The 17,111-nt window shown below is 35.9% G+C and overlaps 3 protein-coding genes across 6 annotated transcripts; 2 read left to right on the forward strand and 1 right to left on the reverse strand.

Moving 5' to 3' along the window:
- Positions 1–194: 194 nt before the first annotated feature.
- Positions 195–3,895, forward strand: LOC115974416 (lon protease 2-like). Of its 2 annotated transcripts, none has more exons than XM_031094783.1 (2): positions 195–1,260; positions 3,350–3,895. In XM_031094783.1, the coding sequence occupies exon 1, from the start codon at positions 391–393 to the stop codon at positions 1,234–1,236; it is 846 nt and encodes a 281-aa protein (XP_030950643.1). In that variant the 5' UTR covers positions 195–390; the 3' UTR covers positions 1,237–1,260; positions 3,350–3,895. The 2 variants fall into 2 exon arrangements, with proteins under 2 accessions (XP_030950643.1, XP_030950644.1); XM_031094784.1 differs by having other exon boundaries at positions 3,357–3,895.
- A 1,169-nt stretch (positions 3,896–5,064) lies between these two features.
- Positions 5,065–8,879, reverse strand: LOC115974415 (zingipain-2-like). Its single transcript, XM_031094782.1, has 5 exons — positions 8,343–8,879; positions 6,413–6,648; positions 6,117–6,257; positions 5,596–6,027; positions 5,065–5,340 (listed from the first exon to the last, which is right to left on the reverse strand). Exons 1-5 carry the CDS (start codon positions 8,755–8,757, stop codon positions 5,260–5,262), a joined length of 1,305 nt encoding a protein of 434 aa, XP_030950642.1. The 5' UTR covers positions 8,758–8,879; the 3' UTR covers positions 5,065–5,259.
- A 2,254-nt stretch (positions 8,880–11,133) lies between these two features.
- LOC115974419 (glucose-induced degradation protein 8-A homolog) lies at positions 11,134–15,790 on the forward strand. 3 transcript variants are annotated; one of them, XR_004087915.1, is made up of 8 exons: positions 11,134–11,529; positions 13,061–13,202; positions 13,924–14,071; positions 14,151–14,226; positions 14,314–14,425; positions 14,596–14,687; positions 15,197–15,332; positions 15,419–15,790. XR_004087915.1 is itself a non-coding variant. In XM_031094788.1 (8 exons), exons 2-8 carry the CDS (start codon positions 11,497–11,499, stop codon positions 15,239–15,241), a joined length of 648 nt encoding a protein of 215 aa, XP_030950648.1. In that variant the 5' UTR covers positions 11,134–11,295; positions 11,430–11,496; the 3' UTR covers positions 15,242–15,790. The 3 variants fall into 3 exon arrangements, 2 of the variants coding, with proteins under 2 accessions (XP_030950648.1, XP_030950647.1); XM_031094788.1 differs by having other exon boundaries at positions 11,134–11,295; positions 11,430–11,529; positions 15,197–15,790; XM_031094787.1 differs by having other exon boundaries at positions 15,197–15,790.
- The last annotated feature ends 1,321 nt before the right edge of the window (positions 15,791–17,111 follow it).

The raw sequence follows: 17,111 nt of genomic DNA on the forward strand, positions 1-17,111 counted from the left end.
CGATTTATTAGCAAACAATAGCCACCACCACCACCAGCACTGCACCACATATATGGTAGTTGCAGTATTTTTCTTAAGTAGGTCACGCACGTGCCACATAATTTTGCATCAATTAACTCAACTCAAAAGCAAAAACTATCCCAAACCCACGTGGGAAATCCAAAACCACATCCAAACATCCCTCACATTCTCTCTCCATATCATCCACATCTTCTTTCCCTACTCTGAAATCCCACCACATTTTCCAATCCTTCACAACAGTGAAACTGGAAACACTGAAAACACTTTCACTTTTTTAATTTTCCCTCAAACAAAACAAAACACATATCAATATGCTTCTCTACTCTCCACTCTAAAACCAAACACAAAACACAAAAAAAAAACACACCAATGGCTCTCCCTCAGCTCATTCCCTCACACAAACCCACTTTAAACCCTAACAACAAAAACAGCAACATTCTCTCCCCCTTAAACCCCTTACAATTCCTCTCTCCCAAACCCAGTTCCCTCCATACTTTCCGCCGCGGAAAACCCACTTCCCTCCGCTGCTCCGCCTCCTCCTTCTCCGAAAAGCACCACACGAACCCGCCGAAGTCCAACGACGTCGTCGAGCTCCCACTCTTCCCTCTCCCCTTAGTCCTCTTCCCCGGCGCTATCCTCCCCTTACAGATCTTCGAGTTCCGGTACCGCATCATGATGCACACTCTCCTCCAGACCGATCTCCGCTTCGGCGTCATTTTCTCCGACGCCGTCACCGGCGCCGCCGAAGTCGGCTGCGTCGGCGAGGTAGTCAAACACGAGCGACTCGTCGACGACCGGTTCTTCCTAATCTGCAAAGGCCAAGAACGGTTCCGAGTCACCAACTTGGTCCGCACCAAACCCTACCTCGTCGCCGAGGTGACGTGGCTGGAGGACCGGCCGTCCGGCGACGGAGAGGAGGATTTGGAGTCGCTGGCGAGCGAGGTCGAGACGTATATGAAGGACGTGATTCGGCTTTCGAACCGGCTCGGCGGGAAGCCGGAGAAGGAGGTCCAGGACTTGAGGAGGAACCTATTTCCGACGCCGTTTTCGTTCTTTGTGGGTAGTACTTTTGAAGGCGCGCCGAGAGAGCAGCAAGCTTTGCTTGAGCTCGAAGACACGGCGGCGAGGCTTAAGAGAGAGAAAGAGACTTTGAGGAACACGCTCAATTATTTGACGGCTGCTTCGGCTGTTAAGGATGTGTTTCCGTCCTCGTAAAACGAACGAAAGAAGAGGATTGCGGTAACTTTTATATTTTTGGGCTCTTTTTTACAAGTTGTAAATTTTGATGATATATAATTGGAATCGTTTTAGTTTTATTAGTTGTTATATAAACACTTGGAAAAGTTGGAAAATTATGTAATAGTAAGAGAATTTTTGAATGGTGTATGGGTTTTTAATGATAGCATGATAACTTAGGTGTACAACCAGTTTGTTAAGCTTATATGGGAGTTTTCTAAGCAAAGTTTGGCATCTAGTTTGTGAAATTTGCTTGAGATTGAACTATAATGGGATGGGAGAGATACTCTCTTTTTCAGCTTATCCATCCTCGTATTCCTCGAGGTGATAGGAGAGATACTCTTTGCTGGGGGCTGAAAGGGGATGGGAAGTTCGACACCCGATCTTACTACCATGAGATTCGGGGTGCCTCGAATTCTTTATTTCCTTGGAAGGGTGTTTGGAAACCAAAGATTCCTAAGCGCGTGGCTTTTTTTCTTTGGACTGCTGCCCATGGTCGGATCCTCACTTTGGATAACCTAATGCTTAAGGGTCGTCCTCTAGCTAATTGGTGTTGTATGTGTTGCTCTGATGGAGAGTCGGTAGACCACCTTCTTCTTCATTGTCCTATTATACATTCCCTATGGGCTTTCATGCTTCAGGCTTTTGGTATTCATTGGGTTATGCCGGGTTCGGTGGTGGGTTTGTTATCTAGTTGGCATCAATGGCTTGGGAAGCATAATTCGGAAATTTGGAACTTGGTTCCAGGGTGCTTAATGTGGATTGTGTGGCTGGAGCGAAATCGTCGATCTTTTGAAGATAAAGAGAAAACATTGGAGGAGTTAAAGATTTTATGCCAACGCAGTCTAATGGAGTGGTCTCAGTGTTGGGGTTTTACTGAGTGTTCTTCCCTCTCTGAGTTTATGCCTTCCCTTAGCTTAGTTTCCTGACTTCTCTCTTGCTATTGTGTTGTGTAGTGTTGTGCTGTGTTGCTGTTTTATTGCTGTTGTGTTGTGTTGTTGTTCATCATCATGAACATCTTGTACTTCTCTTTTCTTTTTTTTCCTCTTTAATATAAGTTTTCTAATTACCTATCAAAAAATGGATCTGTAATGTTGTAGAGAAACATGAGTGTAGTTAAGGACTAGGTGATAGTATATCTTACAGACTGTGTGTTCAAGGAAGGCTAATTTGGAATGGTATTCAATTTTTTTATATATTGGCAATGTGACATGGCCTTCATGAGTTCATGACCTATTATTTTGAGAGACGGAATAAATCTCTTACATGAAATGAAAGAATGAAAAATGTGTTTTATGTATTCATTAGAATGGTATTTTTTTTTTACAAAAAAGGAAAGAAGAACAAATTATTAAGTGCTTTGTTTGCGTACTAATGGTTATAAACAATATTGGTGATCAAGAGAAGAGAAAATGCATTGCTAGTTGCCACTAAACCTAAACTTTTATTGATACCAGTTGGAGTATGACCCCTAGCTACTCTATTGGATTAGTGTTATTTGTGATTTAGATCTTTTGACTACAAGATGATACACACATAGAGAGACAGAATAATTGGGTTTCTACTTTTAACATGGTTGGGACCTTGTTAGATGGCTTACCATTATTAAATTGAGTACTACTTTCAGCATGACTTAGACTTAGTTGTGTTTAAACAAGTGGACTTTATTTTAGCTTAATGTCTATAGGCTTAGAAACAGCATGATTTCCTTTTCTTCATATAATAATACTAGATAACTTTTAGGGTGCTTTATCATGTGTTAATAGTTTTTTTTTGGCTAATTAAATTGGTGGGGTGGGTTTCCAACCCCAGACTCTAGGAACCATAATCTATAGAGGCTGTTAGTAACATACCACTGGGTAATCATTCAAACCCCAACCCTATCATGTGTTATGGTGAAAGACCAAGTGATTGAATTGAGCTAACTAGGAAATTGATTGGTAGTGGTGGGAAAAACTACTTTTGATTGGGGGACAAACCTTCATTTTTAGATCCATCTTTGACTCTTTTCTCCATCCGTCTTTATTTCATATAACTGATAACCATGATTCTGAAGGAAACTTGGTATAAGTTTTGATTCAGTAGCATTTAGTGTGCAGAACATGATTTAAAGCCAGTAGCTAGATTGGGTTGAAGGTTGGATGAGAAGGATGATATATGTTCCTTCCAACAGCTCAGATTGGAGAATCTTGATGATTAGCTGGTTTTTGGGCAATCAAAATGTCCCCAAGTTTATTTTTTGAAGGTTCCCTACAGTGTGTTGTCCATGGAAAGGATTATGACAATGACGAGAATTTCATCTTTTTCATTGTTTACATTTGGTTAGTTATTCCTTGAAGCTGCTAATTATCATAAATTTGATTTTAATAGTTCCTTGCATGGGTTTGATTGCGTTTTTCCTGGAATTTGGTAATTCATTTGTATGCTGTGCCTATGCTTGATGGTGAAAATCCACTGTTAATGCTAGCATTGAGCAGGTCCTAGAAACAAAACTAGAATAAGCATTGCCCTCATGAGCATCTGTAGATGCAACATAAAATTTAAACATCTCTTCTTATTAGTCTCTTCTTTCTTTTTGAGAATACACTTATGAAAGCAAACTAGAATAAGCTTCACTCTTTATCTCGAAGCAAAGCAGAAAGCTTCACAATTCGACCATCTGGTAGAAAGTATTGATAACTCAATATGGTCCAGACTCCAGAGTATTCATACCACTTTTGTGGCTTGAGAAACCCAACGATTCCCTGTAAATAGTAGCAAGGCATGCTTCACTCCCATCTTGAGTTGGCTAAACCAAGATTTCCAGCCTATGTGTGATTTATTCTGAAGGTGCCTATGGTGCAATGCAAAGGCTGATTATCACTCCTGCTAATATTTTATGAGCAATTGCATGAAAGTTTGTTGTTCACTTTTCCTACAGACTAGGCAACAGGTCCATTACTATTTGTTGCTTCAAAACTAGAAATGTGTAGACAAAATTACTATTAGTCTATTACTATGTTTTAGGTACCAATCAAAGTAATTGTTCCTAAACGTCTCTCGTGAGAATGTCTTGCCTTAACGTGTGTGTATATATATATATATATATATATATTTATATATTCCATCTTTAAAGTCCAAGCGGTCTTTTGCAACGTTTTGCTTCTGAACTCGAGCATTGAAATTCAGGTGTGCTATATCCTTTGGGAAATTGAAAATGAGGTTGATATGAGTCGGTTTTGATAAACTGTATATCTTATCCTAATCCACAACTCTGCGTACTTTTCAATAGAACTAGAACAAATGTTACAAGACACTATTTTTTTGTCCACATCTAAATCTCTTACGATGAAGCTTCAATCATTATTAATTCATCCATAAAGGGAATGACACGTCAAACAAGCACGTTTTTGGAAATAATCAATTAGTCAATTTTAATAACTGAAAACAATAGGCTTCGTGTGCATTTGGATTAGGACTAAAAATTAAAATTATTTTACTATTTAATTTATTTTTATTACTATTCATGAGTTTCACTACACTTTTTGGCACTATTCATAAACTTCACTGTACTATTTCAACTAACTTTTATTTTTTATCTATAATACTTTCAGGAATAATTTTTCACTTTCAGCAAAATAATCAATCAGTCAATTTCAATAATAAAAAACAATAGGTTTCGTGTGCGTTTGGGTTAGGACTAAAAATTAAAATTATTTCACTATTTAGCTTATTTTTGCTACTATTCATGAGTCTCATTACATTTTTTGGCATTATTCATGGACCCACTGTACTATTTCAACTAACTTTTACCTTTATCTATAGTACTTTCAGTAATAATTTTTCAATTTTAGTAAAATAAGAGGTATTCAAACACACCTAGTATCATGTTTACACAAGACCATATCTTTCCAAGATAAGCTAATTTTCATCCTTGCGTGGGGAAATGCACAACTCATGCAACAGTTTGGCAAAAAAATTACTCACTGGTACATACTGAAGAAGTTTTTCAGGACCCAGTCCTCAAAAGGAACTCCAACCACCCGACTTCGCCGAAGACCGTCTGCTCTCAACAGCTTCCATTCTTGTAACATTCCCAGCTCGCTGCAAGCATTTGATGGTTTTTATTAGTCCAGAATATGGAAAAGCAATAAACTATAAGATTTATTAAATTGGAAAAATCTTAAACTCTGTACCGAGTACAAAAAACCTGTTTGTAAAACAGTCATCAAAAGCCTTAAAAGGCTAGTTTGCATTTTAAGACAATACAGCACGCGCATTTCACATGCCGTTTATCCAAGCAATACCAAGCTAAAGGTTGAGAAATTCTTTTGTCGTTTAAAGGGAGTTGAGACAAACCTTGAGGCATTGACTCCTCTTTGTATCACAAACGGGATAATCATGGGGGCAACAGTGAGTGTGGTCCTTGCAACAAACAGCTGAATTAAGCTCGCAACATTTCCAGGAAATGCAGATTCCAAGAAGGTGCCTTGCACAACAGCAGGTTTCACTTTCTCCACAGAAAGTGAAAATGTCACATTTGGTGGGACCTGGGGAAGGTGGAGGAGGAGGATTTGGGCTCGTTTTGGTTGGATATGAAGCTAGCATGTTGATGCCACATAGCCCTTGTGAATTCTCACTGTTCCTCAGCATGTGAATATAGCCATTCATTCCCCAACGTGTTCCCCATGAGTTTTTCACAATCCAATAGTCTACTCCATTTTCTGAACCATACCCTACAATCAATACAGCATGATCCAAAGAAGTTGAACATGGGCCAGTGAAAATCCCCTATCACACAAATAAAATAGGAAAAAAAAAACTTATTATAACAGTAATTAAGAATTCTAATATCTCTGAGATTAAGGATTAGGACCAACCTTTGAGTACATCTGAAATTCTCTCTCACTGCCACATATACCTACACTCACAGGTTGTGTTGCCACAGCTTGTAGTAACAGTTTCTCATTAGTTGATGGCACATCAGTGTAACCATCAATTGTCACAACACGCCTTTTTAACTGCAGTGTAGTAAGAAAAAAAAATGTCATCAATGGAAATGCTAACTTGAATTACAGAGCTAAAATAATATGAATGAAGCAACATAGAAACAGAGAGAAAAAACAGACAAAACTCATAAGTATTAAACGTGAATCAAAGAAAAAATAACAATTACCTTGTCCTTTTTGCAGGACCTTTCCCGACCTTGATAGGGATAATCATCCTCAGTATCAAGGCCATGGTTATCAATGACAAATTGATATGCATAGTCCATGAGCCCACCTTCACAGCCACTATTATAAGATTTGTCACAATCAACTAACTCCTGTTCTGAGAGGCTTTCAAGAGATCCGGTGACAATCTTATTAATACCTTCAATAGCTCCAGTAGCTGAGAATGACCAGCAAGCACCTATACAACAAAACAACTAAATTTATATCTAAATCACATCAAAACGTATGCAACACATGTTTTAACAATATGAAAATGAAATTACTTTCATTATAACTACAAACTTAAACGTTATGAAGTAATTACTACTGAAACTTAAGGATCTTACATTAACCTCTTTCTCTCTCTCTCTCTCACTCGTGCTGAATTGGTGACAAGAACATTTGAATCCTTTCCATAATGTAAAGGAATGACGTTTGTTAGAACAATGACAGATCTCTTAATGTTATGAAATCTGTTGTGAACTGGCCAGTTAAGCTAAACTGATTATTGGCACAGTTGATGAAGCAGACAAGAAGAAAGCAAGAAAACCATAAAATAATACTTGTTAACCAGATTTCTAAATCAAAACATAGAATTTATCAAGTTAGAGGAATGTTCAATACCAAAAGTATTGCCCATAAAGCTAATTTGGTGCATCAGATCATTGTCTTAGAATACAAGGTTGTATGATGCGCATATAATCTCCCAAAGCCTGGTGAAAACATTGATTATGCATGCACACATACGCACACACACATAAAGATGATGAAGAGGAGTGGTAGCCCTTCCAGCAAAAGATTTTGAAGGTCCTTTTATTTTTTATCTTTTTCTTAAAACTAAAGAAGCTTCAAGATATATATTTAAACTGGTCATGGTGGATTTACACATCATGCTGTAGCTTGTTAGAATGGTATCATCACCCGATTATGACTAATATCATTAGTACAAAAGTGGTCTAGCAAGCTTGAAATTAAAACATGGAGAATTCTAGGGTAAAAAAGCTTTAAAATAGTTCCCAATATTTTTTTAAAACCAAAATTCGGTATCATTTCAATTAGGTCTCTAGAATCTGCATCTAGTTGATTCCATTGAAACATCCATCTTTATGAGGATCAATCAAAAGGATTGCACTCAAAAGGCAGAAATAGGTTTTTCTTAATTGTGAAGCATGGCACCCTCCTTCAAGCACCAGAAAATCTCCCTATCATGAGGGATGGCAGATGCAACAGAGATCAATTCAGGTCAGAGTTCCGATAATATAATACCACAACCATTATGCACATAGCACACGCACTTCAGTTTTGAGGGCTTGGTAGAAGGGGAAAATATAGGAGCTTAAGACTCAATTATAAATGCCACAAACAGAAGGAGGATGAGAGAGTAGAAGCTAAGGTCATCATTGGAACCCCTATGACCCTATTCAGGGAGATATTTTTGCACATATAAAACTCAATCTAGTTGTATTGGGGCTCTTGGCACCTGTACATTTGCCAGCAACCTTTTCTTTTAACTTTTTAGTTTATTGGCTCATGTAAAGCTTTCCTCACATTTTCTAGCTACAACTATCATTTAACCAACTTTCAGCAAATAAGCAAATCAGCAAACTAGCAAAGTGCTCATCCATAAGGCATTCGGGTTTCTTTCTGTGTTAATGTTGTCTGAAGTGAACACCACAATTTACTTGTGATCCAATTCAAACTCAGACAACCCACATCTAAAAAAAGCATAATTCATCAAAAAAAGCATGAAGCCTTCAAGTTAAAATGCTTTCTAACATAGAGATCAAAACTAACAATAACAACTAAAACCCACCAAAATTCTTAAATCCAATGATCTTTATTATAACTTATAAGTCATAAAGAACTTGTATATCAGAACAAGAGCTCTCATACCACAACTCCCTTGATCTTTGACCTGGGTCACAGCTCCTTCCTTCCTCCAATCCATCTCTGAAGGAATATCACGAACAAAACCCGGGTCCTGAACCTTCCCATGATTGAGTTTCATGGAAGAAGCAGGAGAGAATCCCAAGCGAGAGGCCTTGAACTCGTGGTGGGTGAGATCAGCAAAGGCATTGAGAGACAGTGCATAAGAAGAATTGCCCATATCATTGTGCTGCTTAACAAAGTCAAAGTTGTCCTCAAAGACCCTGAACCTGAACAGCTTTTCAGCTTCTGAAGAGTAAGTTTTGCCATGTTGTTTGCACCAGGTGTCGAAAAGCTCAGAGGTGGTGTGTGAAGGAGAAGAGAAAGTGAGGCGTTGGAAAAGAAGAAAAGTGATGAGAAAGGAAGAAGAAAGGAGGTTCATTTTTGTTAGAGAGGGGAGAGGGTGATTTGGGGTTTTTAGGAATGTTTGTTTGTTTGGAAATTGATTGAGGTGTGCCTACTGCCTAGAAATGTGGGCAGCCAAAGAGGCTGTGAAACTTGGCCTTTCTTATAGGGAAGTGTCTTAAGAAATTTTTGAGGTACTTGACTAATTATAAATATCAAATTCATAGGTGCATTGTAAGTAGGGAGAATGTGATTGTTTTTTATTTATTATTGTTTTTTGGCTTTTGTTATCAAATGCGGACACTGGGTAAGGTGGTAATACTTTATTAAGCAATATTTTTGTACATTTTTTAAAAAATAAAGTCAATCTCTCTCTCTCTCTCTCTCTCTCTCTCTCTCTATATATATATATATAATAAGTGCATTTTATTCTTAAAAAAATTACGTACTACATGTAGTGACCCAAAAAGAGGGGCCTTGCATTTCATGGAATCCCACATCGCCTAGGGAAGTACATGGGAATGTGTTTATAAGGAATGACCTCCCTTCAATGTGTAGAGGACAAAACCATAAGGGATATGGGCCCCAAAGTGGACAATATCTACACAGTTGGGGCGGGGTCGTTACAAATGGTATCAGAGCCATGCCCTAGCTAAAAGTGTGGGCTCCACACGCGAGGACGCGTGTGCCCGTAAGGGGGGTGGATTGTAGTGACCCAAAAAGGGGGGTCTTGCATTCCATGGAATCCCACATCGCCTAGAGAAGCACATGAGAATGTGTTTATAAGGAATGATCTCCCTTTAATGTGTAGAGGCCTGGGGAAAAACAAAACCATAAGGGGTATGGGCCCCAAAGTGGACAATATCTACATAGTTGGGGCGGGGTCGTTACACTACAACTTATAATTGAACATGTTTCAGGCTATAACAAAGATGATTGATTTTATAACATAAAATATATAAGAAATTTGTTTTTTCCCCACTTTTCCGTGGTTGTAAATAATCACAATTCTTTTTACTCACAACAACCAAATATAACGAATGATATGTTAAGACTTAAGGTACATCTTTATAATTTTCTTCATGTAGGGGGGATGTATTAAGAATAAGAAGCCAGCCAACCAATCAGCCAATGAGCGATCAAGTTGATTCAAATTCAGATGACAAAGATTCTAATTTGAGTAACAAATCCATTTGCTACTACTTTATTTGACTTTTTGCTGAAAATTTATTAAAATATAATTATCTCTTAAAAAAAGACCTCAAAATATTATTCATAAACTAGAAAAATTAAAGGAAAAAGTTGATCTTTTGAATTTTGTAGATAAGGGGTTTCATCACCTTTATTAGATTCACTTTTTGTGAGACAAGGCATATCCATTTTGGTGTAACGTTCAGTTGAATGCAAACACAAATTAAGGATGTTAAATTATATAATAATAAAAAGTTTTTCCTCCTACTTGTTTTTGTTTGCAAAATGCTGTTACGGCATTTGGAGTCATTCGTAATTCCTATGGTACTTGCTTTGCCAATGCTTAGGTTATGTTTGGTAATCGTTTTTGTTTTTTGTTTTCCAAAACTTGTTTTTAAGAATAAAAATAAATAAAAATAACTTTCTTATGTTTTCAAAGTAAAAAACCTGTTTGTTAGTTGAAAAGGAAAAACACCATACAAAATAAGTTTCCATTTCAGTATTTTTGGCATCCATTATAACATAAGCACAAAAGAAAAAATAAATAAATGGAAGATGGCCTCTTATTAGCTCGGCAATTAGATATTCTCAATTTTAATATAGAACTTGATGCTAATGTTCTTGTACACTTACTTAACAACCCCTCCTCTCATAATCTCATGTTAGAATCTCTTTTGAATGATTGCAGGACCCCGATCAAAGTCTTTCCTAGTTGCATAGTGACCCACATATTTAGGGAAGTTAATAGATGTGCTGATAAGTTTGCTAATATGAGAGCAACCCAACCTGTTGATTTCCTTTTGTTGTATGAACCACCACCAGCGGTGGATAATTTGCTAACTTTTGATAAAACTGAGTTTTTTTTGTAACAGAATGGTTGTTTTTTAGTTTTTATGATATCAGCTTGGTTAACAAAAAAAAGAAAAAGAAAAAGAAGGAGATTAGAAACTGAAAATAATATTTTGCATGTTTTTAGTTTCTTTCACAAATTGAGTTTTGAGAATAATTTTTGTTTTTTTGTCTATTTTAGATTGTCAAACAAATTTTTTAGTCTAAAAAATAAAAAATCATTTTTTAAAAACATAAAATAAGGGGAAAAAAAAAGTTACGAAACATACACTTACTTATTTACAAAATTATTCAGAAATTTGATGATTAATTTTACGCAAATTTAGGAAGCTGTGACTGATTTACCGTGAGAGTGTCTTCCTTGATTCTCTGTCATTGGTGGATTAACTATAAACAATTAAACAAATATAAACAATATAGCTGATTCTACAGTGGCTTGACTTGAGAGAGAGGCAGCAGAATCAGAAACTCAGAATTAAATGTCACACACGTGTTTTCGCAATCACAATTCAGAAAAATACCAATAATTAGAGAGGTTAGTGGTTTCATAGTGTTCTCTCTCTATTCTGAATACCTTCTACGATCGAAGGTATGTATATATACTTATCTATCGACATAGTTATATAATATAACCCAGCAAGAGAGAGTGAGACCTCGATTCTTATTCAGAAACACAACAAAACTCAGTCTACGCTGTCTCAATTTTTAGAGCCCACTCTCTCGGTTCTTGACAACCATGGACGTTGATCCTCGTCACTACGACCTCGTTGTAAGTCTCTCTAATCGCATTTACCTATCATTATGTTAGACCCATTTTTTTTTTTTTTTTGTATTAATCATCGAAACCCTAAATTTAATTTGTCTCTTTGTCGTTATCATACCATCGATTTGATACCTACGAGGATATACTACATGTGCCAAGTTCTGTTCACTCTTTTCAGTCATTTTTTTTTTTAAATTTTTTAAAATTTAATTTTTGTGTGAAACATTATCTAGAGATGTAAAATGTGTTAATTGTGTTCCACATTGTAATTGAATTGATAAAGGACGAAAGTTTGTTTGGTATGGAGTTTTTAACTCTGTAGCGATTGGCATTAGATGATGATGTTTTGTTATGATTTCGACCAAATTAATGTCTTATGGGAATGATCAATTTTATGAAGTATGCACAGGTTTAAGTTTTTTTCTAAAGCTTAGTGAAACCCTGTAATCAATGTGTCTATAGACTCTATTCAAGCATCCACAGTGGAGGTCTTTGCGATATTGGATGATTGTTACTTTTGCCTTAAGTTTTAGTTTATTTTGGGGGATTGATGTTCATCTGGAAGGGCATTGCCTTGGGGGGAAACATGCTTTTTGTAGTCAATCTGATCAAGACCCGTCTCACCCTTTGCCCATTTTTTGTGATTACAATACTACACGGTAAAGGTATATGGCTACATGAGACTCCAAAATGGTGGAAAACTCTTTAAAAATCATATGAATGCGACAACTTGATATTTACTTGCGCCATACAAAGCATATATGAGTCCATATTGCATTGGTTGCTGCATATAATTTGGGAAGTGGGTGGTGCTAATTGTTTACAAACTGCATTTTACTACTGGGATTTTTTTTTCTTCCAGTCGTCTGATATATTTTCTGGGTCAGGACATATACATGTTTTTATCACTGGAATCATAACTTCTGCTCTTAATGTTATGTCAATCTTGTGTGTGTGCATGCTTAGCTAGAAGCTTGGTACGGGGTGCAGCTTTTACAGAATATGCAGGCTGTGCATGTCATGTTTGTTTTGTGTTAGACTCATAGCTCTATAAGACACTGTAATTTTAATGATGATGCAATTTTAAAGATACATAATGTGATGGCAGCATTTATAGATAACTTTTCTTTTTTAATTATTATTATTATTATTATTAATGTTCCCTGTAACGAAATTGAGCGTACATGTGATTTGGGTGGTTCTGGGGTCTTGCCTTTGGATTTTGATTCTCACTAGTCATTGTTCCAGTGTACTTCACAAGCATTTGTCAATGTGGGATCCACCTTGTGTGGACTCCAAAATGCAATAGATGCTTCTGAAGTACACTGGATCTTCAGTTACTGGTGAGGATATAAACCTCTTGTCTGCATGTTTGTCTCAAGGTCTTCTATTAGTTTCCTTTCTAGGATTATGATTTTATGATCTTATGATATTTCCTCCTTAAAACAAAACCACAGCAAAAATTGATTATTCATTTCTTTGTCAATTGGGCCTTTTCTTTTATAATTTTGGGGGTTTTTTTTTGTATCATTGACAGGGTATCAACGAAAATGACATCCACAATGTTGTTCTATCATATCTTGTCCATAATTGCTTTAATGAAACCATGGAGTCATTCATTGCTTGCACTGGGATGAAGCAGCCTGATGATCATCTTGAGGGCATGGAGAAAAGAAAAAGTAATTGAAATTTTTTATTTTGTTAGGGAAAGTAGGATTGCTTTAAAGTTTCTCACTTATAGTGTTGTACAATGGGCTATTCACTGTCAGAGCACACCTCTGTAATTATTTCTTTCATGAAGCAATTATTTTACTGAATTTTCTATTAGTTGTGAGAGATGCTTCTATGATGACATGTGTTTGTATTTACATATATGTATTTGATGAAAGTAGTTTAGGTGGTTTCACAGTTGGTGGTTTGACTTGCATGGTGGAGCATGTGACACCCAAAACAGAATCAGTGCCTGACTTTCCTTACCCTTCTGAGTGACTGCAAATTTCTTGTTTTGGTCTTCACATGATTGAGAGTTCAGTTGTTTAGAGTGCTTCAAAGTTGGTTATATGACATGCATATGGGTGTTAGTGGATGCCAAACTGAAACAATGTCTCAGAGAGTCAGATGTTACTTACCCTTCCAAGTAGTTGTGAATATATGTTTATACTTCATGTGGCTGAATGTCTTGCTGATCAATCTGCTCAAAATTTTATTTATTTTGGTCAAACATTTGCGGCAACACATCCTTTGGAGTAACAGTAGAGAAAAAAATTACAATCTTCCTGGTCATCATATTCCTTTTTCTTATTTGTTATTGTAGGATAATTCATCAATATTTTATTTTATAATGTTGTATCTATTGAATACTCGGTTGATGATGCTTCTAATTTTATGGTTTATGCTCAGGAATTTTTAATTTTGCCCTGGATGGAAATGCACTTAAGGCCATTGAGCTGACAAATCAGCTGGCACATGACTTGCTGGAGAAGAATGAGGAATTGTATTTTGATCTATTGAGCATTCATTTTGGTGAACTTGTCCGCTCTAGAAAATGGTATGCAAAGTAGCAATGATATTTCCAAGGGAGTGAGATATGCATTTCATTTTTAAAAAAAATTTTGTTTCCTTGCCAGCTCAGAAGCTTTGGAATTTGCTCAGGCTAAGTTGACTCATTTTGGGAAAGTGCAGAAATATGTTGAAAAACTTGAGGTATGTTTCTTCCTAACGCAAAATCTCTGATGCATTTCCTTTATCTTTTTTTTCATCAGAATGAAGAGAAATTTGTTATTGATGCAGGACTTTATGGCCCTTCTTGCATATGAAGAGCCAGATAAGTCCCCAATGTTTCATCTTCTTGGCTTGGAGTATCGGCAGAAAATTGCTGAAAGTTTGAATCGGGCAATTCTTGGTTTGTTACTTGATTTCCTATGTGCTTCTGCGTATGGTGTTTTAAGAATGCTTTTGAGATTTTTGTTTTTTCTGCATGAGATCATTTCCTAATTTATATAATTTTTAATTATGTGTGAGATCTGATACTTTGATTAATGCTTTGTCATGGCTAATTATTAATGCTGTCAGAACACATGAATCTGCCCAGCTACACAGCAATGGAAAGGCTGATACAACAGACAACAGTAGTTAGACAGTGCTTGAGTCAAGAGCCTGGCAAGGTAAGATGTAGTTAAGGAATTTCCATTCTAGGATCCTGGAGGGCTGCATATTTTGGCTAATTTTCGCTCGCATATTTATTAATCTTGAGTTTCATCCTTATTTTATATATATATATATATATGTATGTATCTCTTGAGTTTCTTCCACTATAGTTTACCCTTGTTTATATCTTGGAAAGAGGAAAAGTGAAATTCAATTAGTCAATTATATATACACATTTATATCCTACTTTACCAAGAAAAACTAGTAGTTCTCTTTTTTGTTCAGCATAAATATATTTCAAAAGAATTAAAGCAGAATGGGTGGCGCTTGTTTTTGATGGTGAATTCCTTAAATATTTAACTCACTCGATGTTCTTAGGCATGAAGGATGAATGCCTGGAGTTATTTTACATCTATCTCAATTAAGTAGCGGCCTGACCAGCTTGATAAACAAGGAAGCCATGTACTGCCCATGAAAACATGAATGACCAGAAGTAATATTTACTCATTTTATTGTGGTTTTGTAGGATACACATGCACCATTTTCCTTAAAGGATTTTCTTGAAAGCTAAATGCATCAAGTGTTTGAAGCTTTGCTGGCCAATGGGTGATCAAGGTGTATTCAGATATAGCTTTCGTTGCCTCATATGGGTTTGATATAAGGTTTGGGGTTAGAAAGGAGTCATCACTGCTTGCTCATATGTAAACACAGTTAGCAGGCTCTCATGTGTTTTTATTCCTGCTTTCAGGGAGGCATGCCCAATTGCCCATACTCTTTAAGTTGCCGTAGTGAAAACCATGAATGCTTGCAAATTAGAGCAACTGAGTTGATCCATGTGTGTGGCTTGTACATACTGCCTTGCTTATACAAACATTAGATATTGGGATTTATTCACGTCAGGCTTTGAGTTGATGTACCCTATTAATCTTAGTTCTACTGTTTAATGCAAAGTTGCAATTTGCTATGCCTAGTGAACATACTGTGATGAAGCAGAGTTGGGAGTCTGACCTTGAAGCAGATTCTTGAGCATTTTTTAGGGTGATTTTCTCTTGATGTTTTAGTATGTCTTGGATTAAATTGATATTTGTTGCAATATATTGATTACTTCAAACGTGTGATAGTGTTAAGTGTGAAATTGATACTGATAATTTAAAGGTACTAATTAACTTCTGAGTATAATAATCATATTAATAAGTTGGAATTATCTTTATAATTATGACTCATATTCTAACATTGCTTTTTTTCTTTTTTGAGATAGTTACAATATACCGTTAAGTTCGCAGCTCGAGTCATTTCTCTCCCTTTAGACCCCCAAGCATTTTATGTATGGGAAGGTGTGAATTCAGTTTCAAAGCCCTTGGCTTCTAACATTACTTGTGTCCCTCAAAGCATAGCACATTCCCTTCTTGTCAAGAAGCAATACTGACATATAGCTTACTTTTATTTATTTATTTATTTTTTGCTCAGATGGACATATGTTAGATGTAGATACTTTAAATCCAAAAGGTGTAATTAATTCTAATCCTTTCAACACCTGATAGAATAAATTAAGGGAAAGTTTGAAAAAATAATAAAAATAATTTTAAATAATTTATAATTATATACTAGTTCACTATTGGATTTGGCACACATTTCTCGCACACCCGTTTGACAGGAAATGGCTCACAGTTCATCCGTGGAGATGCCACCACCAAAAGGTCTTATTATTTTTGCTATGGTTGGTATCAACAGATGTTACGATTAAATTCAAACATGACCAATGAAACACTAACAATGTTTCTCTTGCAAGAACAACTAATTTAATACAAACTTATATTTATTGAATTGAAAAGTTTTTATTATTTTATTATGGAAATTTAATCGAGAAGCTTGATATACTATACTCACTTTTTAATTCACTCTAATAAACGGTCAAACCTTTTTTTGGGCAAGTTTGACCGTTTATTAAATTGCCAACTTCAAACTCACTCTAGTAAATTGTCAAGGTTAAAATTTTTTATTTTATTTTTTAAAATCATTGGTAAGTTGTAACTATTGAATTAAAGAAAAAGAAAAAGAAAAAAAAGAGACAAACGTTATTTGAAAGGACGACCGGATCAACTACAAAAATGTCATGTAAAGTGACAGCTAAAAAACTGGGGGAAATTTTGCTAAATAGCATAATTTTAAGAAAACTTTGTTAAATAGCATCTGCTTGAAGTTATTTAGTCATGTAGTTTTTTTTTGGAATTTAAGTTTGTCAAACTTAAGTTTACCAAATTTGAGTTTCAATCATTGAAAAAATATTAAGTACTCTAAGAGTAATATAAGTGTATACTCTCTTCTCTCACATGAATGGTAGGTCTTATCATGAATTTAATTAGTGAAATTTACTATTCATATGAGAGGAAAGAATACGCACATAATAATTTTTTTCAAATATTATGGTAATTTGATCAAAC

The sequence above is a fragment of the Quercus lobata genome, chromosome 2 (assembly GCF_001633185.2).
Source record: "Quercus lobata isolate SW786 chromosome 2, ValleyOak3.0 Primary Assembly, whole genome shotgun sequence".
In the NCBI taxonomy this organism is placed as follows: Eukaryota; Viridiplantae; Streptophyta; class Magnoliopsida; order Fagales; family Fagaceae; genus Quercus; species Quercus lobata.